This window comes from Scatophagus argus, chromosome 14 (assembly GCF_020382885.2).
Source record: "Scatophagus argus isolate fScaArg1 chromosome 14, fScaArg1.pri, whole genome shotgun sequence".
Classification (NCBI taxonomy): domain Eukaryota; kingdom Metazoa; phylum Chordata; class Actinopteri; family Scatophagidae; genus Scatophagus; species Scatophagus argus.
The window spans coordinates 15751114-15777860 of NC_058506.1; the positions used below are offsets into that span (position 1 = coordinate 15751114).

General features: G+C 39.4%; 2 protein-coding genes across 9 annotated transcripts in view; both read left to right on the plus strand.

The window, feature by feature from the left end:
- Window positions 1-6521, plus strand: part of aff4 (AF4/FMR2 family, member 4) — a 29646-nt gene extending 23125 nt beyond the window's left edge. For all 5 annotated transcript variants that reach the window (XM_046411153.1, XM_046411156.1, XM_046411155.1 and 2 more), the window contains 6 exons: window positions 672-808; window positions 1099-1170; window positions 1313-1406; window positions 1569-1612; window positions 1946-2163; window positions 2596-6521. In XM_046411153.1, the coding sequence (XP_046267109.1) occupies window positions 672-808; window positions 1099-1170; window positions 1313-1406; window positions 1569-1612; window positions 1946-2163; window positions 2596-2723 (693 nt within the window). In that variant the 3' untranslated portion in view covers window positions 2724-6521. The remainder of the gene's footprint in view (window positions 1-671; window positions 809-1098; window positions 1171-1312; window positions 1407-1568; window positions 1613-1945; window positions 2164-2595) is intronic.
- Window positions 6522-8002: 1481 nt separating this feature from the next.
- The window catches only part of shroom1 (shroom family member 1), a 32391-nt gene continuing 13646 nt past the window's right edge, over window positions 8003-26747 (plus strand). Inside the window, exons 1-2 of one of the 4 annotated variants that reach the window (XM_046411148.1) lie at window positions 8004-8226; window positions 8948-9209. The gene's annotated coding sequence lies outside the window, so the exon portion shown is untranslated. Of the gene's footprint in view, window positions 8227-8947; window positions 9210-25433; window positions 25475-26747 lie in introns of all 4 variants that reach the window. The other 3 variants (XM_046411149.1, XM_046411151.1, XM_046411147.1) reach the window with 3 other exon arrangements.

The following is a 26747-nucleotide window of genomic DNA, read 5'->3' on the forward strand; positions in this document are numbered from 1 at the left end:
ATTTACATATGAAATTGAGAGATGTGAGTGTCGGTTGCTGCATGCAAATAAGTGAGAGGAGAGTAAAACAACATCCTGATATGATTTTGCATGGGGTTCATAGTAGATATTGAAATACTTTTGTTTTCAATAGTGTTGTATGTTTTGTATGTGTTGTTATTGACTGGGAAATTTACCTTAAAGTTTCCAAATCCCAGTTTTCTAAGTGATCCAAGTTTCTGAGCATGATATCCAAAAAATAAAAACATAGATGCTTTTGCTTTCCGGGTCACTGAAACATGAGCAGGTGGTTATCTTTAACTGCAGATCTGGTATCAGTTACCTACCTGGGGCTTATGACACACCTCACAGTGCTACATGTTACTTTCCACTCAAAATAACTGAAGCATTATTTTGTTGCTGCATTTTTGAATTTAAATACAAAACAAGAAAACAGGTAACTTTGAAATTAAGTCTGAAGTCTGAGAATTAAGCAAGTGCAAAAGAGAGTTTATCTCATCCTCACTCAGTGAAACCATGTCAGTTATGGTTGTGTTGAAACCTTGTCAAGTTATACGTCATGTGAACAGTCCTCTACTGCTGTGACAGTTTGAGAAAGAAATACAATATGCTCACTAACTCGGTATGCACTGCACACAGTGATTTTTGTTTTTGCTATGTCTCTCTTACAGTTGGACCGCTTTGAGAAGGCAGTTTACTACCTGGACGCTGTGGTGTCTTTCATTGAATGTGGTAATGCTCTGGAGAAGAGCGCCCAAGAGGCCAAGTCCCCCTTCCCCATGTATGCTGAAACGGTGGAGCTTATCAAGTAAGGACAAACCTAGACAGAATCATCACTGTCACAGAATTCCAAAATAAAAGGAAACTCCACCAATTTTACACATCGAAGTTGTGAAAATGTTAACTTGAGGCAGCAATAGTTGGACCTAAAGACTACAAGTGAAGTGAAAATGGTAAATAAAAAAAAAAAATGAGCAGCAGATCCCTAATGTTAGCCTTTACTAGCATAACATATCCAAATGCCTAAATGAACTGTTTTAATGACTTCAGTTGCTGGTTCTCTTAAAATCTAAACATTTGTTCTCTGGGTATTCTTAGATACACTATGAAGTTAAAAAGCTACATGGCCCCAGATGCTACTTCAGCAGACAAGAGGCTAGCTGTGCTTTGGTAAGTATGCCGAGTGACATCTGGTGATGGATTTCCATTTCATGTTCAAGCGGTGTCCTTAGAAGGCTATTGGATTAAGAAGAGTTGATCATTGACACACATCTCTGGTTTCAGATCAATATTAACCTGTTTGTCCTTACAGCCTACGATGCCAGTCTCTCCTCTACCTGCGGCTATTCAAGCTGAGGAAAGACAGTGCACTAAAATACTCCAAAACACTCACAGAACACTTAAAGGTACTTTTTGTTTCCTAGAAGTTGAAATCAAGTTTTCCTTGGCGAACCTCCACAGCCAACAGAACACAATATGAATTCCATGTACATAGTTTTTCCTCTGTGAATGAGTAACCTGCTTCCTGTCTGTTTGCATAATGTTCTCTCCCTTATTATGTTTGACAGAATTCTCTGAGCAACACCCAGGCTCCCTCTCCTGGAATGGGAAAGTAAGTCATATTGGCTGTTGTTTAATTTTAAAAGAGAAATTGGTTTGAAGGGTTTTAAGGGTTTAAGATTTAGATTTTCACAGAAAGTCAAAACTATTGGGAATACAGTTTTTTTGCTTGTAAATACTAGTGTCTATGCAGTTACAAGGTTCAAAGTTAAAGTTATTGTTCATTAATAGTTGACAAAGTGGGTCAAGTCCATTTTTATTTTCCCCATTACAAATTGTTTTATGTTGTTACATTTGTTTCTTAACCATTTACTAAACGTTTTATAAAGCAAATACCTGCACTCTCATCATTGACACATCTACTTGTTTGTGTTTCCTAATGCAGCAAGGCAGCGGGTATGCCCTCTCCAGTCTCCCCCAAACTGTCACCAGGCACAGCTGGTGGCTACTCATCAGCAAGCAGCAGCAGCAGCACCAGCTCGTCTGTGACCATCCCTCAGCGTATCCACCAGATGGCTGCCAGTTACGTCCAGGTCACCTCTAACTTCCTGTATGCCACCGAGGTCTGGGACCAGGCTGAACAGCTATCCAAGGAGCAGAAAGGTAAATGACTTCAAAATCTAGATGTTGCTTTTTGTTTTGCCATGGTTACTTAGGTAGACATAGCCAAAGCAAGTTATTACACCTGTTTTTTTTTAGTCTTTGTTGTTGAACCGGCGCTCACATGTTGCACGGTTTGCCCTTTGCTAATAGGCTGTACTTTTTGTACTCAGTTGTCACTTTTCAGTGTCTCAGGTGTGACAATTTGTGAAATTGTGTTCATAAGCAGTTTTAAGACATTAACAGGCTCTGGGGAATTGTTTTTCACAATGTTCCAACTATTTATATACTAATCAGATGTTTGACATTTTAGCGAACAGTTTTGACGATGATGAAAGTAATTGTGGTTCTGCAAACTCATTTTTGAGAAAGCACAAATGAATAATGAACTTGCTCCGAGTCGCAGGCTTTTAAATTAACTCTGCGTTTCCCCAGACTTCTTCTTGGAGTTGGACAAGGTGATGGGTCCCCTGATCTTCAACACCAGCAGCATGACAGAGCTGGTGCGATACACACGGCAGGGCCTCCACTGGCTGCGCCTTGATGCTAAGCTTATTCCCTAACGGGGACTCATTGCCTGCACGCTGCTCCCACACAAACACAAACAAAAAACCTCAGCCTCTTGTGTTTAACAACATGTGCTCAAAGACACACAACCATGCCCTCACAGACAGAAACATATACAACTAGACACTGTGTGCACACACACACACACACACACAGAGCCCACCTCTGGCCCTCCATGTACACACACCCACACACGATGAACTTCTCAGACATATCTTCAACACTGTGTCCATTTCCTACACCAGCTTGCCAAAAACACTGAGCAATTTCGAGCATCTCACATCGCAGACAGCACCAGACAGGGAGAAGCATCAAAACTGCAGCACAGGAACAAAAAGAGCTTACCGCCACACTTCATATATCCGCATTCATACAAAAAGAGTATGCTTAAAAATAGGGTTTGGTTTTTAGGCTACTTTGGCTTTTAACTTTTTATTTGACTTTGTTTCACCAAAGTACCTCCCAGAAACACCAAAGGTGCTTTAAAATGAAGGTTTCTCTTTATCATTTTTGTGCCTTGTATGTGAGCTACAGGAAAACAAACAGCCACCTGTCATATCTGAATATGTTCCTTTTTTTTCATTTGTCCTCTTTTGCTTTGCTTCAACTCATTTAAACACTTATCAATGGATGGAAAGTGGCAACTTTTTTTTTTTTTTTTTTTTTTGTGAAGTCCTATCAAAAAGCATTTGGCATCTCAGAGCAAAGAGGATGTTGGTCACATATTAAAGTACCTTTCTTCATCTTAATTTATCTTTCCTTCAAAGTCTCTTGGCAGTAAAGATTAATATTGAGGCATGCCCACAAGATTTGAGGACTGTCGGAAGGGCTACTGTGTACAGCAGATTAATACCTCTGACACATGCATATTTATAAATGTTATTTTATTTTATCATTCTGTTAGTTTTTAACAGTGAATTTCTTTTATTTTCGACAGTCATGAATTTATAACCCTGCTAGAAAATGATTGATTGTTCAAACCACTGTCTGGTTTGATGCAAGGAGCAGCATGGCCTCTAGGGGGCGCTCGCGGGGGCTGCAAGACTCCTGCCCTTAATAAAATCGATCATGTCAATGTTCTTTCTGAGATTTGGTGTCTTTGAAACTCCAGAATACAAGCGTCTTATTATGAAATGTTTTTACACTCGTAGCTACATTGTTCACTGAGAAATTTCCTCGGGGACGAGTCACTTCCGGACAGTGTTATTCTTTCTTTTTTTTGATGCCCTTTTTTTGCCCAGCGTGTATTTTTCTAAGGAACAGCAGGGAGTGTTTTAAGTATTGAAATAATTTCCACGTATACAATGCAGTTATTAATGTTGCAGTTTATAAAAAAACGGGCCTGAGTGACCACTAATTTGGCACAACAAGAGCAAATTAACGTGAAAGGAAAGATGTTCCTTTTTTAGAGAGTCATCAGCAGTGTTGCATTTATAGTTGAGATTTACATCTATGATTATATATAACGTCCAATATAGATTTTATTTATATACCAAGCTGTTGTTGTTGTTTTTTTTTTCCCCATCTTCTGGCCAAGAGCAGAAGTATAACTTCAAATGCTTACTTGTAAAACAGGGTTGAACCAGAGTTATAAGATGCAAAGTATTTGTACATGTAATTTTTCCTGTTTAAATTTCCAAATCTTAATAATATTTGTATTACAAGCCGCTGGATAAGAAATGCATCAGGTAGTTGTTGTTAACGTGGTACAGCAGGCAGTGTGACAGCATGTGTCTGCTGTCCAGATGTGAACATTTGTGGTTGGTTGTTTTGAATTACTGGTTTTCATCAGAGGGAGTATGAATGCTGGTAGTTTTGAATGAAGACACTGACACCCAATGTTTCTGTTGATATTTGGGTGTTTTGTAGTGGTCAGTGACATGAAGGACTTTTTTTTGTTTTTCACCCACTTTCTACAAAAACATGCTGGAAATATTAAAGCCTGGGCCAGATAGTATTCATGGACACTATTATTGGTTGGTTTTGTTTTGGTTAATGGCAGACAAGTTCGACTAAGAGGAAAGTGACAGGAAGTTTTAAGACTTGTGTCTGTAACTTTCTGGTACTTTTCAAACATAAGTTAAGTGTATTTTCTGAGTTTTTTTCCCATCTCAAGATAAAACAATTCTGAAGAATTACTATTTGGCCCAGCTTTGAACTGTTTTTTTGTTGTGTTTTGTATTTTGTTTCCTTCACTGGCTCCCTGGCCTTTACTGTAGGAGGGGGTACTGTTATTTCCTCTTGCACTTGAAAAAGAGAAAGTCAGAGGAGGTATTATTTTAATCTATGCAGGATTTTTACAAATAAAGGATCTGTTTCTGTGGGGGGGAAAAAAATAATTTTTAGGCTTTTAATTCTTAGGATTGGTTCTCTCCCCCACTCGTTTTTTTTCCGCCTCAGTGAGAAACCTGTTGAACTCAAGTGTCCGATGCCTTTAGCTTTTGCAGTTTGTGTACTGGTTTAGTATATATGTGTAAATAGATCTGTTTTTCTAACCAAACCACAGATGGCTTGAGCCATTTTGTACTTAAAGCTGGAGGCCACTTTTCTCATAGGAATTCCTCTGCGGGTTTTGCCAGCCCAGTCAATGTCTTCATACACTGGTACACTTTGTAAGTACAGGTCCGCGCCTTGTGTTCCCCCACACTATCTTGTAGTTAAGTGTACAAAATTTAGCATTAGAGTAATTTTTAACAGTTTGCTACTCACACTTATTTATTTTTCTGCCCCTTTGCTTAATGTTTTTTTTTTTTTTTCTATTATGCTATTTTAAGGAGTACCATTTTATGAAATAGGAAGATGTAAATGTATTGGGGTTATTCATGATGAGATTTCATTGTAAGTAGTAATATTAATTCTATCTTGAAAAAATCCAGGGTAAGATGAGGGTTTTTTTTTTTTGGACATTCGGTAGGAAGATGTTAACACTTGCATGTTTCTATTTAAATACAAATGTATAAATTGTAAATATAACATTTCTTTAAGGGTGAATTTCTACTACAGGTTGACATTTTTATTGAAATTTAAAAATGCTGTAAATACATTTGAGATACTTTATGCACATTTTGTTTTTCTCTTTGGGCTCTTGTGTTCTCTCCTTCTTCCAATCTGTTACAAAAGGCATTTCAGTCTCTTAACTGTATATCATATTGATCTCTCGGTCCTTTTCTTACCGTGCTTGTACTCTTTGTCTTCTGCTTCACTGTCTCTCAGTTTCATGATTGCCACATAATCATTAATGTGTCTAGATCCAAGTGCGAATATTTTGTCTTCTCTGTATTTGATATGGAGGCGTGTACTTTTCATGAAATGTATATTGTTGATCTCATTGAATGGATGGATGGATGGCTGGTGTGTACAGTCTGTTATGTAAAACCATGTCTGTTTTAGTCCTCATGAGAGAGATGTATTTACTATTTGTCCCTTTTGAACAATTGGTCCAACTTGTCTTTTGAAACAGAGGTATTTCTCTACAGGTTAAAACAGTTGTAGCAGTTTATACAGTATGTTGTATAACACCCTTTTTTCTAAAAGTCGTCTCTGAAGTGAGACCAGCAGCATACACTATGTACAATAGTCTAAATTGGATTAGTTTTAAGAGAACTGATGATAGAGATACTATATATGATGGATGCAATATGATTAAAGGTACTCATCGAGTTTGATCTTCAAACTTAGTTTATGTAATTTAAAAGCATTCTTGTGAAGTGAGTATTACTTGTGACTAATGAGAGTCTGTCCTGAATATTTGTATTTTGCCGTATCAAGAATAAAATATATATGGATATGTTTAATGGGGTGTTACTCATTTTATTTCAGCAGCTCAAGATTGTGTGATTTTATAGGAAGCAAAAGAGTGACTGAGACAGCCACGCATCTCATGTCTTAATGTGTAAATTTAAAAAAGACCTGTTAAATACATTTTGCCAAAGTGACACTGTTGATGTTTGGGATAAAATTAATAATAATGATGAAGTACAACTCAAGGAGCTAAACAAGTAATAAGTCCCTGACTCTTTAAGTATGACAACAAAATGTTCCTAGGTAAACAAAAGTTATGTTTACATTCAGTGTTACCAAAGCACAGTTTGTACCCTTGAGGTCTAGCATGCATGCATTTGCACCTTTATTTGCTCCATACCAATACCAGAGGTCAAAAACTCAATTTTTATCTCCCTAAAACTGATTGACTGACTTTGTGTTGTGGTTGATTTTAATTTACGTACCAGAAGTATGAAGTACCATGTAAATACTTGGCCTTTAAGTCCAACCTGTGCTTCAGTTCTTAAATTGCCACCAGGTGGTTGTGAGCTGCAATTACTGTCACATTATTAGTTGTCACTATGATTGTATTTGTTGATTGTTATGACTGCAATAGTATCACGTAATAACAATGTGAACAGTTAAACAACAGTTCTTTAAAATAGATTTGTCTCTTAGTCTGTGAAATTTTGAACATTTCTTGGATTGTAAAGGAAGGTTTTTGATTTTTTTTCTGCAACAATGAGTAATTTGCAAAAACCAAAACAAACACGCATGTGAATTGTACATGTAATATATGTTCCTAAAATCATCTCTTCCTTTTTGAATAATTAACTGGTAATAAATCGAGCCAACTGGATTTAAAAAAAAAAAAAAAAAGATGGATGATGTTGGCAAATAAAATGTTCATATTTTGTTCCTCTTCAATGAATCATCCAAACAACAACAACAAAGTAGTCTCAGTTGTTTGCCTGTTTCGATAAGAAATGGATGTTGCCTAGTTAATCTTTCTGTGCATGAAACAAAAGTATTCAAAGTAGTTTATATAGCTTTGCATTGCAGAGCCTCTTAGCAATGATTAGCTCCTTTCAATCCACATTGTGCTGCCCTGAGAACATTAACTCTTATTTAGGCTTCTACGTGTTTTCATGCCCACATTGTCTTTTGTTTAGTTTCATTGTTGTTACATCATTTGTTTTATTGTTTTATTTATATTTATGAGGGGTTTTGATTAGATGTTCCTGTATGTATGCAGGGACATGTACATATAGTATGTATATTTTATTTTGTTCTCCTTAGACTACAAGTCTTTGTAAGTGCGTTCAGTGTAGCAGTAAAAATGTCACTGTTCAATTTCAGCCTCATGTCAATGAACCGAAGAACACCAACAATACAGCGAAATTCCCGTTTTCGCTGCTCCGCCATTAACACGAACTCACCAATAGGATGTCGTGTATTAGCGAAGTGCCTGCCTTCCGCTGCATCTGATTGGTTCACACGGTCCTTCTATTACCTTTCATCCCCTTCTCTCTCCAGGGAATAAGGTAAGCTAACTGCGAGCAAAGGAAAAGGAAAGCTCATTACCGGAGGATACGAGGCACGCCAGCCAGTGATAGAGAGTGAATTTTGCCTGTCGTTTTAAGTATTTTACAGCTCTTATTCTTTCGAGAAGGGGAAACACGTTCGAGAGAAGCAAGGACTCGAGTTGGGGACCGTGAAGTAAGCGGGTATCAACAGGTACGTCAGTGGTACTACATTATTAGCAGCAGGTGCAGATTTAGTATCGCTGTTCAGTTTCGATGACCTGTCATCATGGTGATTACTGTTTTGTTGTGTTTTTTTGCCATAATGTTAATATGAAACTAAATGAATATTTGAAAAAATTTGAACCTCTTTTCATGTGTGTAGTTTTTTAGGATCGTAATGCATGTCTGTTGGAAGTAAAAGAAACGATGTACTTTAATACAACTGCTACAACTGTTCTCAGTTCAGTTCTATTAGGAGGAAACATTTGATAACAAGTAGTCCTCGTCAGCGGTCACAGTAATTGTATTTTTGAGCGTAGCCCATCACCTGTTGGATTGCTACTGAATGTTAGACAATAATTATCTGATTTTGTTGATTATATTGTAAATTTTGCGGTTGTTTTTATATGTATTCGTCACATGGGATCTGGGAAAACAACTCACAGATGAATTGATTATGTCATTGTTGGTTAGGTTCAACACAGTAATGGAAAGTGTGGACTAGAGACAAACAGCAGTCCAAACTACTGTCATCACAACATTTAATTACCATTACCGTCCTCTCTCTGTACATAACTTATGCAATGTCTGTTGTTTGACAGCATTGTGTGAACAACATAGCATTGTCCTTTGTTAACCCCAAATTGATATCCGACCCTGAATTATGCACAAGCATTTCTGCCCAATGACTGGACTATATGTTTTATTTAAAGTGGGAACAAAAGGCTCCATGACTGTGGCAGGGCTGCTTTAGGGGAAACCGGACACTGGTGTTTTGTGCTGTAGCTGAAACTGAAGCACTCGTGCAGTGCGTTGGTCAGATGGTGGGAGCAGGAGGAGCACACTGGCCTCTCTGTGCATTGCTGCTGGATGCCCTGTTCAGGCCACTGACCCGGCTCGACTCTGCTGGACCCACGGAGTCTGACCTGGATGCTGTAAAAAGGCACTTGCAGAGATGTTAGTGCAGACTTACACGTAGGTGTAATGCATGCGCGTGCATACAAAGGCAAGACAAACAGCAACACACACAGGAACTCTGCTGAGGCGAGCAGAGGCAAGAGAACCCAAAAACATGCATCCACCACAAACACCTGTTGATCTGAAACTCATGTAATGTTGCACTGCTTGGATAGTCACGCACTGATGAATACTTGGAGTTTTTAGATAACGTACTAACTCTGTGACAGCGTACGATAAATTATCACTAGAGCTGGAATGATTAATTGATTTGTTGATGAGGAAAATAAAGTTGCCAGCTGTTTCGATAATTGATCAACTATTTCAGTCATTTTAGCAGACTGAAATGTTGACTACTTGCTTCCTAAATGTAAGGATTTGCAGCTTTTCTTTGTCATTTGTCAATGCAGACAGATGTTTGTACGATACTGCGACTAGCCGCTGTGTGTGTGTGTGTGTGTATGTGTTTGCAGGAAGATTAAAGAAGAAAGGAAGCCAGAGGCAGATATAAAGACAAGGCTACAAAATAAGAGAAGGGTCACAAAGCTATGGACCATACCTGTAAACTTACACTGGGTGTTGAAACATGATCTTCTTCCCTGTCTTTTGCTGTCTCTCTCTCTCTCTCTCTCTCTCTCTCTCTCTCTCTCTCTCTCTCCCCATCTTTCCCCATTCCCTCTAAGCTGACAAGAAATATGTGCACATAATTGATGAACAGCTCTGAATAAATGCATCTCAAACATATAGTGTTCACAGACTCAGAATAGCACTAGTTATGGGTTTGTGTTTTGTTGTCATTTGACTTGGTGAGGGCTGGTTTCTTTTTCTTCTTAAACAGTGGAAAATTACTCCTGGTGTGTTTCATTGTGTGGTTTTGACTCGGATGTTTACATTCTTTCTGTGACCTTTTACACATCCCACCTCTAAAAGGTGGTTTGACTTTGTGGCTTAGGTTAAAGGTTCAGGTCTGTTCAGACTGATTGCACAGTGCAAGAGACCTCAAGAAGGTGCCAGGCAAAAATAATTACATACCAGTAGTTAAACTTTGGCTTGTGAAAATGTTGGAGAAAGGAATTCAGATGGTAGAATTGCATGCACCTCATTTCAGAAACATTTAATGAAATGTTAGAAATTAAGCTGCCAAAATGGAGCTACACCCTTATTGAATTATCTGACACTCCTGTAATTAAATTGTGTCATTTTGGACTAGTGAAGGTGTCAGAGAGAGAGAATGCAGAAGTATCTAGCAGGAAGGTGTTGGAGTTATAAATCAGTTATCAGCTCGGTGGTTTCTGTTCTTCTTACCCATACCCACACAGTTTACATTGTCCCGTAATGGAGGTGTTATCTTGTTGTAATTCTACTTCTTCCATTGTACCTGCATGATGTGAGGCTTTCACTGGCATTGTTGGTTTCAGGAAAATGAAGGCTTTAAGGAAATAGCCAATCTTTGAATGACTCATTCACAGAGAAGGGGAATTCAGGTGCGTTTTTCAGCTATGAAATGATTGACTCTGGCTAATGATATTATGTGTAAGCCACGAACACATGATTTAGCATGATTTGCAGATCAGCTGTTGTGATCAAGTACCAGCAACTTTTGATAAACAGTGTTTAAAATTGGAAAATTGAATTAAGAGGAGTAACAAGTGAGGCCACTGATACATATTAGCCCCAAAAGAATAATATAATAAGACTGAGAGCTAGTTGGCTGACCGAAGTCCAACAGACCTGTTATTATCAAGAGTTTGAGGTGTAATAAAGTCACACTATCCAAGACGATAAACTCAGTGTCACATTGTGTCATGCAGAAATATCTGTTTGGTTTAAAACATTGGTACACTGTGGTGATGCTATAACATAATAATTTACAGTAGTCAGTATGGAGGCAAGTTAACATGAGGTGATGTTTGTGAAAGTCATCATGACATCGTGCTCTGTTTTGGAAAATAAAAAGGCCTTGGATGGACTGATAAGATGATGGCTACACATTTTCGAGTGCATGACTGTAGCATACAGGTGTTCAGCTATACTTAAGTCCTATGACGTCATTGCAGTAATAACTAGGAAGGTCTTTTTAAACACAGATAAGATCAGGGTGAATGATTTGATGGTCTGGAAAAATAGAACAGACAAAGAAGAGAAAAGACTGCTTAAGATGCCATATTAAAGTTAAAAATTCCCCACTGGATTAATAAGTAATAAGATGGAATACGTGAAGTTATTATAAATGGCAGGCTTGTTGTGCATGGAAGCAATAACCCTGATAATGAGGGTGAAAATAATTATCATTTTTCATTATTGTAGAACTTGAGCCAATCAAGGGTATGTATTTGTGTAGATTGTTCCAGTTGCTGTCACAGACATAAGAGCTGTGAAGGTTTAACATGTTATGGCTTTTGTATAGAGTACATAAGTAATGACAACCATGGCTTTGAATTAAAACTGCTATAGTCAGTTTTTTCTTTATATTAACAGTGGATCAAATGACTAAGTTAAAGTGTTAAAGGGGCTGCTCAAAGTGACAAACCTATAGACAGTTGTCACCCGACTCCACAGAGTGTTTTGGTGTTATTCAGCCCATTGTTTTGGTCTTTCGGTCTGCTTTACTGGTTTTCGTTCCACCTCCCCACCCTCATCAGCGTTGTTTTCAGCGAAAACGCTCTTCACGCTCGATGTAAGCTACCTGGCCAGCTACAAACAACAAACAGAGTTAGAGACTTCACAGTGAAAAGTGGAGCATTTAGCAGAGAGTCGCACTTTTCCTTCAGGAGTATTAAAAAGCAAAATAGAGATAACAGGAAAGTGACTATTGGACTTATTTTCCTGAGGTGACCAGAAACACAACTCCAATGAATGTTAATGTTGCTCCGTGCCATGCAAATAATCATTGTTGAAAGTTGGTTTAATTTTTTGCTGTCAGGTATTAGCCGAGAAAAACTTCCTCCTTTTCCAGTGACTTATTCCAAGGATGTTGCTCTTCACTTTTACCAGCACCTGCTCAGAGCAGGTTCAATCTGGGTGCACGCTTTCCCTCCTCTCATGTCTGACATTCCTGACATTGCAGGGGTCCTCCTTGGAAAGATAGCCAAGACAGGAAACACATGGTTGGTGGAGCACAAGAAAAAGTGTCTCCCTCACTTTCAATCCCACTCCAACAGCCTTTCCACCTCCATTTCCCTGCCTTTTGTTTATTTTCTTCTCTTCAGCTATTACTTCAGAACTCTTTTGTGTGTTTTGTGCAGGAAGAGCTGGGGGGCTTTTTTTTTTTACCTGAGTTTGACCACTCACTGGGCTGTACCTGTGAGTTATTGTCAGATACTCCTTCTTTTGTCAGCAGAACAGAGAGGCCCTTATCAGGTCCTGTAGAGCAGATGGATGAAAAGGAGACAAACGGCTGACAGAGGTTATCGCTGGCTCGTACGAGATCCCCTGAGGTCAGGCTGGAAAGTGTGTATGGTTATGTGTCTGTCTGCCTGCCTATTCTGGTTATCTGACAGGACCACACCTACACTATTGTATGACCGTATAGGATCCTCCCTGGCATATGGCAGTGTCGTATGTCATGTGGGTATGTGTGCAGAGTGTGTCACCTATTTGTATAGGCAGCGTTTATAAATATATCCTACCACTATTCCACTATTATAAAATATATGGACTGGAAATACAGGAAACTGTTGGCGCAACAACACATTGCAGAGAGACAATAAACTATTGCTGTGCTGTTGTTACCTACAAAAGTTATGTGACATGTATTGTTACCTTATGTTGTGTCTTCAAGGGTTAACAAAAATGTTGAATTCTCTTCTTTAATGAGCACTTGTAAAGCCAACATTTTGAAACCTATGCTGCATGTTCACTAGCTAGCAGGCTTCTTTTATCTTTGCTAGCACATATGCCACCACCACCTGTTGAATAGTGTGAAACCACTGTCAGAACTGTGTATCCTTATGTAAGAAACTCCTTAAGGTACGTTTAAAAAACAATTTTGATTCCTTCTCGATCATCAGTGACACTCTACACTCATCAGTTGGGATTTTACACTTGCATCAGTGCAGAAAACAATGCACTGTTCTTTTTGCCAGCAACAATAACCATTTGTTCAGTTAGCGTGAGCGGCAGTAGCCACAATGGCAGAACAACAAAAATAAAGCCACCTTTAGAAAGTTAATCAAAACACAAAAGCAAAAAACAAACCAAACTGCTTCACTGAAATGCAAAAACATCACTACACCGATCATTCGCTGTTCCTGTTTCACTATTTGGACTGTCGAGCAACCCTTCATCCTCTGTGTGTGCGTTGGAGAGAGAAATAAAGAAAGGCAGGCAGACCATGGGGTGGGTGTGTGTATGTGTGTGTAATTGTGGTCTTTACCTATATAATACACTGCGCCAACAGGTCCGCTGGAGGGCCTTCTCAGGTTTTATAGCCCCTGATGAAAAGGTGTGGGTGAGGGGTTGTCACTGAGACTTGAGCAGGTCACGGATGCAGTAATGTGGCTGTGATATTGACTAATAAAAGAGGCATTTACAGCCGTCTGACATGACTGGAAGTGGAGGCTTGATGTCTCTTTTTTCTTTGTGTGTCCATGCAGAGCTGGAATAGCTTCAACACCTGGTTTGTGACTCAATTATAATGGGACTCTTGAAATAAAACGGCCTAATAAATTAAATAAGTGTAAAGCAGTGTCAGTTACCTAGTTGAAATTACACAAGTTTACATAATTTATAATTAAAACAATGATTTTATTATTTTTTTGCTAAAATAGTGAGGAATTATCAAACATGATCTAGTTCCAGCCTCTCAAATTAAGATGATTTGTGGCTTTTCTTTGTTTAGTATTGTGTTTGATTTTGGACCTTTGATCGGACAAAACAAGATATTTGATTGATTTGATTTGTTCCCTGAGAAGTTGCAGTGGCCATTTTTTTTCCACTATTTTTTGACATTTCATAGATTTATGATTAATGACTGAATCAATTAAAGATCCTGCAGATTAACTGATAATGAAATCAGTCATTACTTGCAGACCTAAAGCAATTTCAAGCACACTCAAAATCACAGTAAGAGTAATGTTCCCTCACTACTCATACCAATCAGTGGCAGCAGCTCCACACTGGAGTAGCACACACATTTTTTTTCTCCCAAGTTACAAAGTCCAGAATGTGTTACATTGTTTTCTGGTGAAGTTTAATCTCAATGTGATTTATTTTACAGCCTCAACCCCCACCAACCCCCTTTACCACCAACATCTTGCCCCCCTCCTCCCCTGCTCTGTGGTAGGAAACCTGCACTGCCTGCAGCAAAAGGAACCCATTGTGATCAGCTCCCCAAAATTAACCACGGTAGCAGACTAAGTGCCGGGAAACACAATGGAGATTAGAAATCACTTGGATTCTGAGCGTGATGATCAGTACTATTAGGTTACGGTATATGTTTCAAAAGCGGGACAATTAAAAGTTAACACTGAGTGTTTTGTCTCTGCAGAGGCGTGGATACAATGGGAGCCTGAAGTGTAGGTGGCACTTTGAAATTATCAGCACATTAGACTCGTCTGTTCTTTAAATACAGCTGTGACATGGTGTTCTGTTGTTAAATATACTGAGATGAAGGTGGGATGACTGCAAAATTACAAGCCATAATGCTGGTAATAGTGCTACAATTCAACAAAGAACTTCAGTATTACCAGATAAAATAATAATTTTCTTTTTCATTGTTACATTATATTCATTTCATAGCTTTCTGCAGCATAAAGCAAACTTCTCAGAGGAAAAGTGCTTACCGGCCTGTTCGGGAAAATTTGTTGGGCGTGTTGCATTGATTACGTTCTTCATAATGGCTCGAAGAATGACAAAACTATATAAATGTTGAAGATTGTGAAGATTTTTTTTTGTTGCTCTCCATGACAAGGCTGTTGCTTTTAACCTGTTTGATTTTAAAACCGTAAAAGCGCTAGTTTGAACAGTTTGTGGGCATGAAAAAGCCATCGAGGACCATGCTGAAAGCTGAGATCTTTGCAATGTGAAATTTAAAACTGCAGTTCTGTTTTTCTAACCACTTTTTCTAACCTAAACCCTAAGCTGTCCTCTAAATCAAATTTATTCAAGGTTCATTTTACAGAAAAATTCCCCCATAGACTTGATGTGAAGACCAGAGTGAGAAGTGAGAAGCAGGAGAGAGGAAATAAAATTCTTGATGCTTAGATGTTAGGCTGAAAAAGAGCCTACTAACTGAAATTTTACCTTTGTTTTTATGGGGCCCAATTCTGCAATTTTTGTATGATGGGTGACACAATTGCAATGCATGTTCATTCAGTAATAACATCTGGTTATCCTGAGTAATTGAGAATCTATTTTTAGCGCTGATCGAGTTCTTATTTTGCGTATCTTTTAGATAACATTTGGTGATGTCTGTTTTTTCTGTCTTGAGGAGGTCAGAAGATGAGGACAGTCTGCCTAAAACTTGGAATGACTTGTTTTTAACTTAATTTAAGCTGAATAAATTTCCTTGTTTTCTCCAGAAAAATTGAGACCCAGAGTCAATGATAATGTTGGTTTGCCCTAGTTTCTTTCTGTGTTTTACACTGTTTAACAAGAAACTAAACTGGGTCGATGAAAATAAAGTCCATATTTCCCACAGCTAGTTCATCCAGATTTAAAAAATGCAGAGAAGATCAGGTGGCAATACTGAAACTTTTTCTGTAGTGCAGCTGTGTCTAAGAAAGTGTGAAAGACACTGAGTGAGATTTGATCTGAGGTCTTCAAGGCCAGTGAATTGCTGGATTTTGAATAACGGTAATATAAGAAGGAACGATTCTTCATGTAAGGAAACGTATTATCCACAATGCATCATTGTTTTTGTCTTCCTAATTATGGATCATTTCCACTTTCTGCTCACATTCAGTTACAACATTATATTACAACAATTATGAAAACAAGATATTTATATTTAAAGCTGAAGGAAATTTACTGTAAAAAAAAAAATACATTTTTTATATATAATTTTGAAATTATTTTGATTTCAATATTGACCAAAATAATCATGATCATTATCATTTAACGGTATGAGATTTAATTGTCTCTGCTCTGTCACTGACTTGGGCAGCAGACACGTTGGGGTCAGTGGGGGAAGTGAATGTTAACAGTTCGCCCTCACACAGTGTCTGCGTCTGCCTGCAGGGTTCTTTTGCAATTCAAATCTCTGGTGCAACACCGAGCAAATGTTTCCCTGTTGTCCTGCCACCGCTGCTGCAGGGCAGCGTGTCGTGTATCTGGCCAGTTGTTTTCATGCTTGTGAAAGCATCCTAGTAAGTATAAAAGGAGAGATTAGAGGTATTTCTGTTCGCTTTGATCACGCCATATTAGACAGTGGACAATGACCCAGTTTCTCACGCCTTTTCGTATTTATTTGTTTTCTGTGGTGTCTTTTCCCTTAGCAGACATGATGTCACTGCCTCATGAACATGTAACCGCAAGAGCCACATGCATGAATAACTTCTGCTCTCAGGAATCCTTCTCCTCTGATGTCAGTGGCTATATAGGGTTTGCGTTTGTGCAGCTTTTTGCTTTCGAGAGCAGGAGATGTAATTCTACTGGTCATCCATTAAAGTGACCACAAGGATGTATACAACTAAGACCCTCATTGGTTAAAGATTTTCTGCATCTGTAACTGGGGGAAGGATCAACACAAAGGTTTTTTTTGTGTGTGTTTAATCAACCCGTGCAGGTGTTTTCTATTCTTGTGAGCACTGCATGTTCAAGTTGGGTGGAGTGCATGATTGTATTCGCATAAGGTCATCCAATAAGCCAATCAGAGTGATAAAGGTAAAAATAGAAGAGAAGTCAGTCAAGCAGAAAGCAAAGATTCTGAAGTGTTCTAATTAGGCAAAAACACCAGTGGAGGTACACTATGGGTGTGCTTTTACAAGTCTCCTCTAAAGGAAATGATCGACATTTTGATTTTATTTGGACTGTCATCATTCTCCTTCATCATTCTCATGTGGCGAAAAGCACAGGTGTAAATAGTAAACGTTACCAATGGGATGGCTGCATTACATTAAGTGTCCCAGGGAGCCATGTCAGAGAGGTAGCATGCACAGTACCACAGCCCTGGCCACTGACTTACCTAAATGGAATGCAGCTGTCATTATTATTAACTCCACCTGTGAAAAGGTTCTGTTTACTGTGTGCCAAGGCATAAAGCAGGCAGGGCATGAAATGCCCTGGGCAGTGTTTTAAGCTTAAACTGGCATAGCTAGCATGGTCAGCAGGCCAACAGCAGCAGTCCACAGAGTTATAAATCACACAGCTCCTTATCAAACAAATTAATGTCATTAAGTGATTGATATTTTTTAATCAGAGGTCCATCAGGTCTGCTCTAAAACTCAGGAGCCTTTTGATTTTTCCACATGAAATGAGGTTGTTTGTTTGAGGGAATAGGGGACAGGGTCAGTTTATTAGTGGAAGTGAACGCATCTCACCGCGTTCCTGATCATTTTGACTTGAAGGATTATCAGCCCGGGGAGTCTGATGACCTTGCATAGTTTCCAGCTTAGATCTATCCACTCTCACCTGAGCAGGACTCTAATCAGTAACTGAAAACACCCGCAGGGCTATGCATGGCCCTTAACAAGGCTGAAAAAAACTGGTACTATTTGAGACTGGAATGTTTTTTCTGCTCCAAAACTAGTCCCTGTATAGCTTCTTTTACATTCTGTGGTCTAAAAAATGTCCATTCATTGGCTGTAATTGCCTCACATTAGATGGGTCTTGGGGAGCAATAAGACCAGACGAGGAATGCCGTTGCCTCGGAGCTCAGCAGGTCTTTCTGTAACCTGACTTTGGCCCCTCCAGGAGGTCGAATGATTATGGGTTGGGGACACACCCAGTTCTAATTATGAAGTCTTGAGTGTCTCAGAGCAATACGATAGTGTGTTGATGTATAGATTTAGGATTTGTGTGTGTGGATGGATTGGGGAGGGGGGTGTTGTTGCTGTGCAATGGCCGAATAATCCAAGCCAATTTGACTAACAGCTAAAGGGAAATGACGGCGAGAAGGCCTGGTGAAATCAGATGAATCTGAGGTCTGCTCTGTCACTCAGTGCCATTGCTACACACTTATTTGGAAATTCATGCGTTCGAGATTGGTGCTTAAGCGTCTCTGCAAAATTCGCCCTTGGCACGTTATTAACCTGGCACTTCTTCCCTTGCATATTCTGCTCACTACGGGATTAAATATCTAATGTCATTATGTAATGGGTATTGAAGCAAAAACTTTGTCCTTGTGATAAAGTAAAGCCTAATGACGTGAAATAATTAGGATGTCTTACCAAATATGATGCCCAGGCCTGTTTTTCCCGTCTTTTCGTGACAAGTGAACATTTGATGTAGGTGTGTTTTTGTATGAATTTTTGTGAATATTTTCACAGTTTCTTCCCTCTATATGATAGTAAACTGAATATCTTTAGGTTTTTGGATTGTTGGTCCAACAAAACAAGACATGAACTCGGCCTCACTTGTGGAAAATCTTAATATTCCTTCTAAAATAATATGACTATGCAACAAGTCACCACGTTACGTTATTTAATGTAACTCACGGATATTGCTGTGATCTTCCTGTATGCACGGTTTTTTGTTTTAGCAGGAAGTGTCCTGCAGATAATCCTCTTATCAGGTATATTCACCTGATGTCTGCACAGGGCACTAGATGACTGGTGAGATCATTGCACATGAATACCTGTTATGTAAGTACTATCTGAATGCGGCAGTGACAGTTTTTTTTCGAGAAATAGCGTAGAAAGGAAGATCAGGCATGCTACTGGAAGCTGAAAATTTGAATCTCTGAACAATGTTTATGCATTTTGTTTTGTCACACCAATGGCTGGGAATAAAACAACCTGTTTGTTTTACCTGCTGTACCTGAACTTGCTGCTTATCAAGCACATTCCTTTCCACGTGTGTTTGGCAAACAACCAAATCAGCCAAACTATCATTGATAAGGCACTGGCGGTCAGAGTACCATAGTGCCATAAAGAGTCAGGTGTTTGGTCTGCTGTTAGATATTGTCACCATGTTTACAGATTGTAGATTGTTTTATTGTATGGCTTTTATATTGCTGTAGACAAGGCAAAGTCTTCTGTCTCAGTAGCGTGAAGAAAAGTTGTTTAAAGTTTATTCACCTCGTTGCGGTGCTTGACGAAATGTCTGAAGGTCGCTGAAGTCGTTACAATACATCTTCTGGGAAACTGTGAACATCTGTACTAAACTTTGTCCAAGTTAATCTCATAGATGTTGAGATACTTCACTGGATTAGTGAAAACTTTGACCTGATGCTAACGTGGCTATAAGTACATTGTGTGATAATTGCTACTACATTATCTCAGTGTCAGTATAGAAGTAGAAGTGTATGGTAGGCAGAAACAACATGCTTTCAATTCTATTTTTAAGACCAGTAACAAACCTAACACGCTACATTAATACTGCTGTATACCTGAAATAACTTACTTTTCTTAAACACGAGGCACTGCACATTAAAATTAATTATTTTCCTCTGAGATATTCAGAGGGAGTGACCGTTTTATGGAAGCAAGAAAGAACCAGGTCATATTGTATGGCCTTCATGTCACCCAACATTATACTCTGTATAATGTGTGATAAGTCCATTAACAGCTTTTGCCTCGGATTTTACAGGCATTAATACATTCCATGAGTAACCGTAAATACTTGGAAGGACCAAATGTATACCGGCTCACACAAGGGTTTCATTGTTCTCTACTCTGCCTGTTTGCAATAGGACTTATTTGCTTGGATTTATTTCCTGTCAGCCTGACATTTTCATCAATAGTTCTAAATCACTATGTTTATTAATGGCATTTGTCCTCATGTGGTCATTTCAGTATTTGATGTGTTATTAGCATCTGCAACATATTTCTCTGGTTCAAATTTATTTAAATTTTTAAAAAAAATACAGTTTGGATGAGTTAATACAGACCCTTAATTGTGACATAGAAATCACTTTGCTGCAAAGTTTCCCTGGGAAGTCTGGCTTTTTGTTCTAAATCTCATGTGCTATTGGTGAAGTCATGCAGTGTCATGGGTGACACATTACCAGCTCTCAGGCCTCCATGGGTGAATTGATGCATCTGTTATGTGTCTGTGTTCAGCTGGTGGGGTCACAGCTCATTATGTAACAGGACAAAGATGGTTACTGCAGCACGTCAGAGCAACAGGGCGAGAGATGACACGGGCTGGGCTAACTGGTAGGGACTCTGGATGATGAAGTACTGCTTTAGAGCTTAAAGCAGACTAAAACATACATCATGCTTAAATGTCTTCCTTACAAGGTGCAAGATTTGCTTGTTGTTGTGGCTTCACTGATGTAATTGTTCTCAGTGTGTGTATATTTTTATTGTGCTAAAATATAGATTTTATACCACTTACTGTACCATTATTGCTGTGCGCACATTCTGTCCATCAAATCTGTGATGAGAAAAGGCTACGTTGAGGCTGTCATAATTATCGCTGTGGTTGTCACGGCAGGGTACAAAGTGCCATAGCTATACTATGCTGTACCTATGCCCCATATGTAATGTGACAGCAATACAGCCATGCTGATTGTATAAGGAGATGATGCATTGAAGTAATAGGCTGAACATCAGTAAATCAGACTACAGCAATTTTGACCATAGATGAATTGTTTAAGTATCATTTTTAAGCAAAAATGTCCAGTTTTTTAGCAGTTCCAGCAGCTCTAATGTGAATTTTGTTTTTATGCTCTATGATGGTTCTTTGACTTTGTTTGGGTTTTGGACTGTTGGTTAAACAAAAGAAGCTATGTGAAGACATCAGCTTGGCAGATTGTGTTCGTAATTTTTCACTATTTTCTGTCATTTTATCGACTAAATTATTAATTGAAAATGACATACACAGCTATGCAGAGGTGGGGGGGTTGACAGATGCTGGCTAAAGAAAAAATAAAAACATTAGCACATTTTAGGTGTAGACCACACTGTATTACCTGTCCTGCTTAGACTGCAGACATTGTGTCTTTAGAGGATGCTCAGAGAGATGAGGCCTGAGCTGTAGGACACACTGGGGACCCAAGAACAATAGGTGTTTTTTTCTTTTTTTCAGGGTAACTTTTTTCCATGTGGACATGGAGTCATTGAAACTTTTCCCACCTTTGAGCAGGAAGTGGGTCATTTGTTATCGTGTATATGTGTATGAGTGTGTGTGTGTGTGTGTTTTTTCTCCCCACCCCTCGGTGGTGTTTGTCCTGAGCTTCCTGCCAGGCCATCTCCTCTTTCTCACTTTGTCGTTTCTTTCATGCATTCCTCTCACTGGCCCTCTTTTGTCACCGTGGCTCCCCCTTGTTGTTTGTGGTATCACACATTTCTCTCTCTTTTCGCTCTGAATAAGGTAATCTCCTGCTTCGTAGAGCTGTTGTGAGATGCTGGTGAGCCAGTAAAACATGTGATCCAGGAACCTCGAGGCCTTGGTTTCCTGGAGTCTGGGTCATACCTCCTCCTTCAGATCACCAACTTGCACCAAGACAAGCTTGTTGGTCTGCAAGGTGCTTAGAAATTGCATGACAGTTTGCTTCATAACTTTTTTATTTCGTGTATAAAAATGTGTGTGAGATGGCACTGGGGCAGCATTTAGTCAGCTTCCGTGATTGCCCTTTTATAATGGTCTCACATCTGACTGATATGAAACAGATCAGCATGTTCTCAGATTTTAGTGCACATACCAAAGACTGAAAACAACATGCTACACCGGTAATGAATTTTCAATCCAAATACACCTACACGCAAATCTCTGCCTGCAGCCTTGTACTATTCTAGTGTGGAAGAATTCCAACAGTATCCAGTTAAACTAACTGTGACTAGATCATATTGCGGCCCCCTGGGGGGTCCTTAATACAAAAGTAATTGTCTTCTCGGAAGCCACATGAAAGCAATAAGTTTATCATTCGCAGAGGCCTGTGTTCACTTTTTAAGCTCACTGCTGTTTGACTGGTGCGGTTCCTCGTTAAAGGTTGATACAAAATCCTTTCCATATTTTTTTTTATAGCAGGGAGTGCTGTTATTATTATACTGTTATCAACCTTGTTACATTTTGTTTGTGTGTCATTATGTAAGCATTAATTGCTATAGTAAAAGCCACGTTGCCATGGCAGGGCTATTAGCGTTTTACATCCCTTCAAATACAGAGGAGGCAGTGTTGTAGTCGGGTTCTTTGGGGTGCTTCCAACTTTTCATAAAAACATCAATATGAAACCAAGTCACCTACATGTTAATATTGTCAAGTTATATTAAGGCCAGATGAAGGCAGGAATGCAGAGCTTATTAGAGTGTGACAGCTTGTCTTGGTCAGTTGGAGATTTTAGACACTGGTGTGAGCACTGCCCAGCAACACACAACCACAGTGTCTCACCACTGCACACATAGACATTTTGAACCTCACTGGTGATAACACCGCATGGCAACACCGCTTTCCCTTTCCCGCTACTAGATGCTTTGCTCTGTCAGCGCTCGACACCGGGCCACTTCCACCTTTTCAAACACAGCTTCCTCTCTGTGCCTATTTGATCGGGAACAATGGGAATGATGTCGTTTAGGTCCCATGGGAGACTTGAGTAGTACTTCTGATGCTTCCTTCATCCATTTCATGTTTTCTCATTTGAAGACACTTGGTAAATGTTCGATATAGGTTTCAAGTGGCTTTTGTCAAGAGTGTCTCGTCACTTGAGAGTTAGAGTTATGTATTATAAATGCGTGTGTGGTTCACTCAATAAAGTTGCAAAGAAAAAAGAAAGCACATTTGTGTTAGAGTTTGGGTTTTTACTGTTAAAACAAGAGTTGTTCAGTGCAGCCACATTTGGGCAGTCGTTGGGCATGGGTTTGTTCCCGTGATGCATTTTGCTGGGTTCAACAGTGCCACCCTGGTGTACCTTTTTACTAAACTCGGTTGCTTTCAGTAAGAATAATTCATGATGACTATTTGATAGCTTTGATAAGACTGTTTAAATCAAAATTAACTACAGGTGTCTGAAAGCTAAGGTTCTCGGTTAAGGTTAAGGTTTTACAGATATTTTTGGAGACAGCAGAAAATAAAATCGAATTCCAAACTTTCTGCTCGTCTCGTTCGTCTTCCTCTCCCTCTCAAATGTGTCTTCTTGGTTCTGAATTCACCTTTCAGTTTTTATAGTTTTCAGTTTTATATCTTGCGTCTTTTCTGTCTTCCTGTACCCCTTGTCTCGTGTTCTCTTTCTCTAACCTCGGCCTTTTGCTTCTCACTCAGACGCCTGGTGGTCCAGTCTCGTGGCTGCATGCTGAAGGTCACGCTGGAACACATAATCACCAATTAAGCCAAAAAAAAAATAATCTAAAATATAACAGCTCCCTCCTATCCCTCTTTGCTCCCTCTTTCCGTCAGCCCTCACCTCATGTTCTCTCCCTTATTCATTGGTTAAGAAAATCTACTTTTCTTTACAAAAATGTGTCCTTGTTGTCTGACACCTTTCCTGATCACATTAGATCTTTTAGTTCTTTAAATTCTTATGATTCTTAAGGCACACTCTCTCCTTCCTCCACATTTATATAGTACTTAGTTTAGTTGCCAGGCAGAAAGCGGTCTTGAGCTTATCCTTGTTTACATGTCTCTACTTAATATTGACCCCTTTCATGAAGTTCTCTTGTAACCACGTGTGGAAAGTGACTTATGAAATCAAGGACATCATTTTAAAGCTAAGATCTAAGTGGATGTTTAGCCACCATGTTCCACTTTATCGATCAGGTATCAGTTTTCAAAATAAGTGAAAGCTTCTTTGCTGGCCACATAGTGCTTAGGCTAACTTTACATTTTGTTCACATTTTATATTCTTTTTTTTTTTTTTTAAGTATTTCTACAGATGTTAAGCCTACACATTACTTCAAAATGTCTTATATATTCCACAACACCAATATCTGGCTGTAGTTAGTGCCTGTATAGCAGGAATTTCAGCGCAGATTTTCTGTATTTTTTTTTAATAACATCAAAGCTACAGCTGCACATATTAATCAAATATTTTATATTAATTCAATCCCATGTACATTTGTCCAGCACAAAGAAAATTTATGTTGTCATCATGTAGTGCAGTAAAACCATCAGCATTACATTGATCCTGCTTTTTGTATCACTGTGCTAACGGTAACAAAAACTCATATGTTGCTGAGCACTGGCACCACGTAGCTGAGCGCTGGCACCACCAGCCACAATGGAAAACAAAAGAGAGGCCAACTACGGCCTTATGAGACAATCATACCAGAGGTTTGAAAGCTAACTGTGTCACTGAGAGCGAGTTTGACCCATGACAGACGAATCAGTGTCAGATAGTGTATTTAAATGCTTACTGGGGTTTATATTGTGCTTGATGTCATACACAAAATCTTTTCGATGTAACAAACCCTACCACATGTCTATTAAATGTTTAGTTTTAATTGTCCTTTTATCATCCAAGTAGACTGTTTTGTCAACAAAAAATTAAAAAGAGGTCAATTATCACAGCAGTGATTATTAGAGATTTCTGCAGATGGCTAATAATTATCTGAGTTAGTTCTTTATACTTGTCAGTATCTGGTTTTTAAGAAGGTGAAGAATAAACAGGACCAACAAAGCCAATATACTTTAGAAATAAAAGGGAAAGGGGAAAATGAGGGTGAGGTAGGAGATGGTGTTTGCTTTTCAGGGGTGGAGGCTGGGAGGTCACCCGTCTACCCACCCACCCACCCGACCACCATCACTGCCCCCCACCCCACCCTGTCCTCCCTCCTGCCTTGGCCAGTCTCCATGTGCAGGGCTCAGGGCCTTGGGAATGAATGGCGCCCGGGCTCTGCTCTGTCTTTGAAGCCAGCCAGGAATGCGAGGCCTCTTTTTTCTCTCCCTCTCCCCTCTCTCTCTGTTGTTCAGGCGTCCGGCAGCACTAGCAGCTATCTGCAGCAGTGAAATATTCCCTCCGCTGCGCTCATTGTGCAGCGGAGAGCCGGACGTCATCGGCTGGCCAATCAGTGGCTCCCGCTAAGCAGTCTCGGTCTCAGTGGGGGGAGAAGGGACTCACTAGAAGTCTTCCCTCTAATATCTAGCACTCCTGGTTACTTGGTCTGGTCCCTCTTTAGAGAAAGAAAGATGGTCTGAGGGAGAAACAAGGGCGGAAATCATTCAGCAAACCCTTATTTAAACTGAGGAAACATATTCCTTTTTCAGATGGAAATCAGGAAGGACAGCAACTTAGACTCAAAGTTTGGGTGAGTTGTTCTATTTTCATCTTGCAAACCGTGCTCTCTCTCTCTCAAGGTTGTAAGCTTTCATTCAAACCAGTCCAAAAGTAACTGATCTCTTGAGTAGTTCCCAGTCTGCCTTGTGACAGCCTTCCAACTTGTGTTCAGCTTTCCTGCTGTCATTGTTCACTTCTCTTGTCTCTTGTTGTTGTGGTTTGCGTGTGAGGGTATTTGTCTGGTCCGGTCACCCTCTGCCTCACCCTCCCTTCCTCCCTCTCTCCTCTCTGTACATTTTGTCACTGCCTGTCCCCTCCATCACTTCCACTTGAGCGCTCCCCTGTTTGGGAGCCTCTCTCTGTTCGCAGAGGGAAGAGAAGGGCTGGAAACCCCACACACACACACACACAGAAACCCCACAGATCAGAAGGCCCTTCATAAACACATGGAATCCCCCTTAATACTGTAGTTTGGAAGGCTCTTGGAAAGTGGGTTTTGTTATTATGCAAAAAGACCACCTAGGATCATCTTTTATCCAGATTTTTCAGGCCAACCAACCAACCAAGTTTGGCCATACTGTGAAAAAGTTGCTCATTGGAACTGATAATAAATGAATTTCCAGTTGTTAGTCAAAGTCACCAAGTGGTCATTTACTGCAGGGTTTTTTAGATTTGTTGGTTAAAAACTGAAGAAACAAAATCAACTGATTCATAATGTGCACAACATTTCATGGGCTTCCGTCAGTTGTGAGGCTCGGTTTTCATACTGCAGTGTGAGAGTTGATTAACTGGTTTGCTTGTCTCTGTTTTTTTAGCAACATTGACCTTTGTGTATGCATGACAGGTATGCAGCTTCTTTAGCTTGATGACAGAGTCATGGAAAAGAGCTTGCAGGTCATGGGGGAGAGAGAGGCCTACACTTACTTTGTCATTAGAGATCACAGAAAAATCTAAGCCTATCATTAACTTGCAGGCGCTGGTTTCTGTTCTGAAGATGATTTTTGGGATGGCCGCCAATGACAGAAGATATGTATGAAGGAACTATTGGAATTTTAACCCTATAGGTTATTCAGTTCTGTGTACTTGAATAAGGAAACTTCTGAAAAATGAATTTGAAGAAACCCACCATTGACTGTCAAGTCAGAGTTGAGGTTTGCTGCTTTCTCGTCATCAGAAAAGGAATGGACTGTAAAGTGTGAGTGTGGATTCAGTTTGAAAGGTCCAAAAATTATTAATCAAGTTTTGCTTTGTTGTGTCTCAGTTGAAAGTAAATTTACTTTACAGCAAAAATAATAATCAGCACA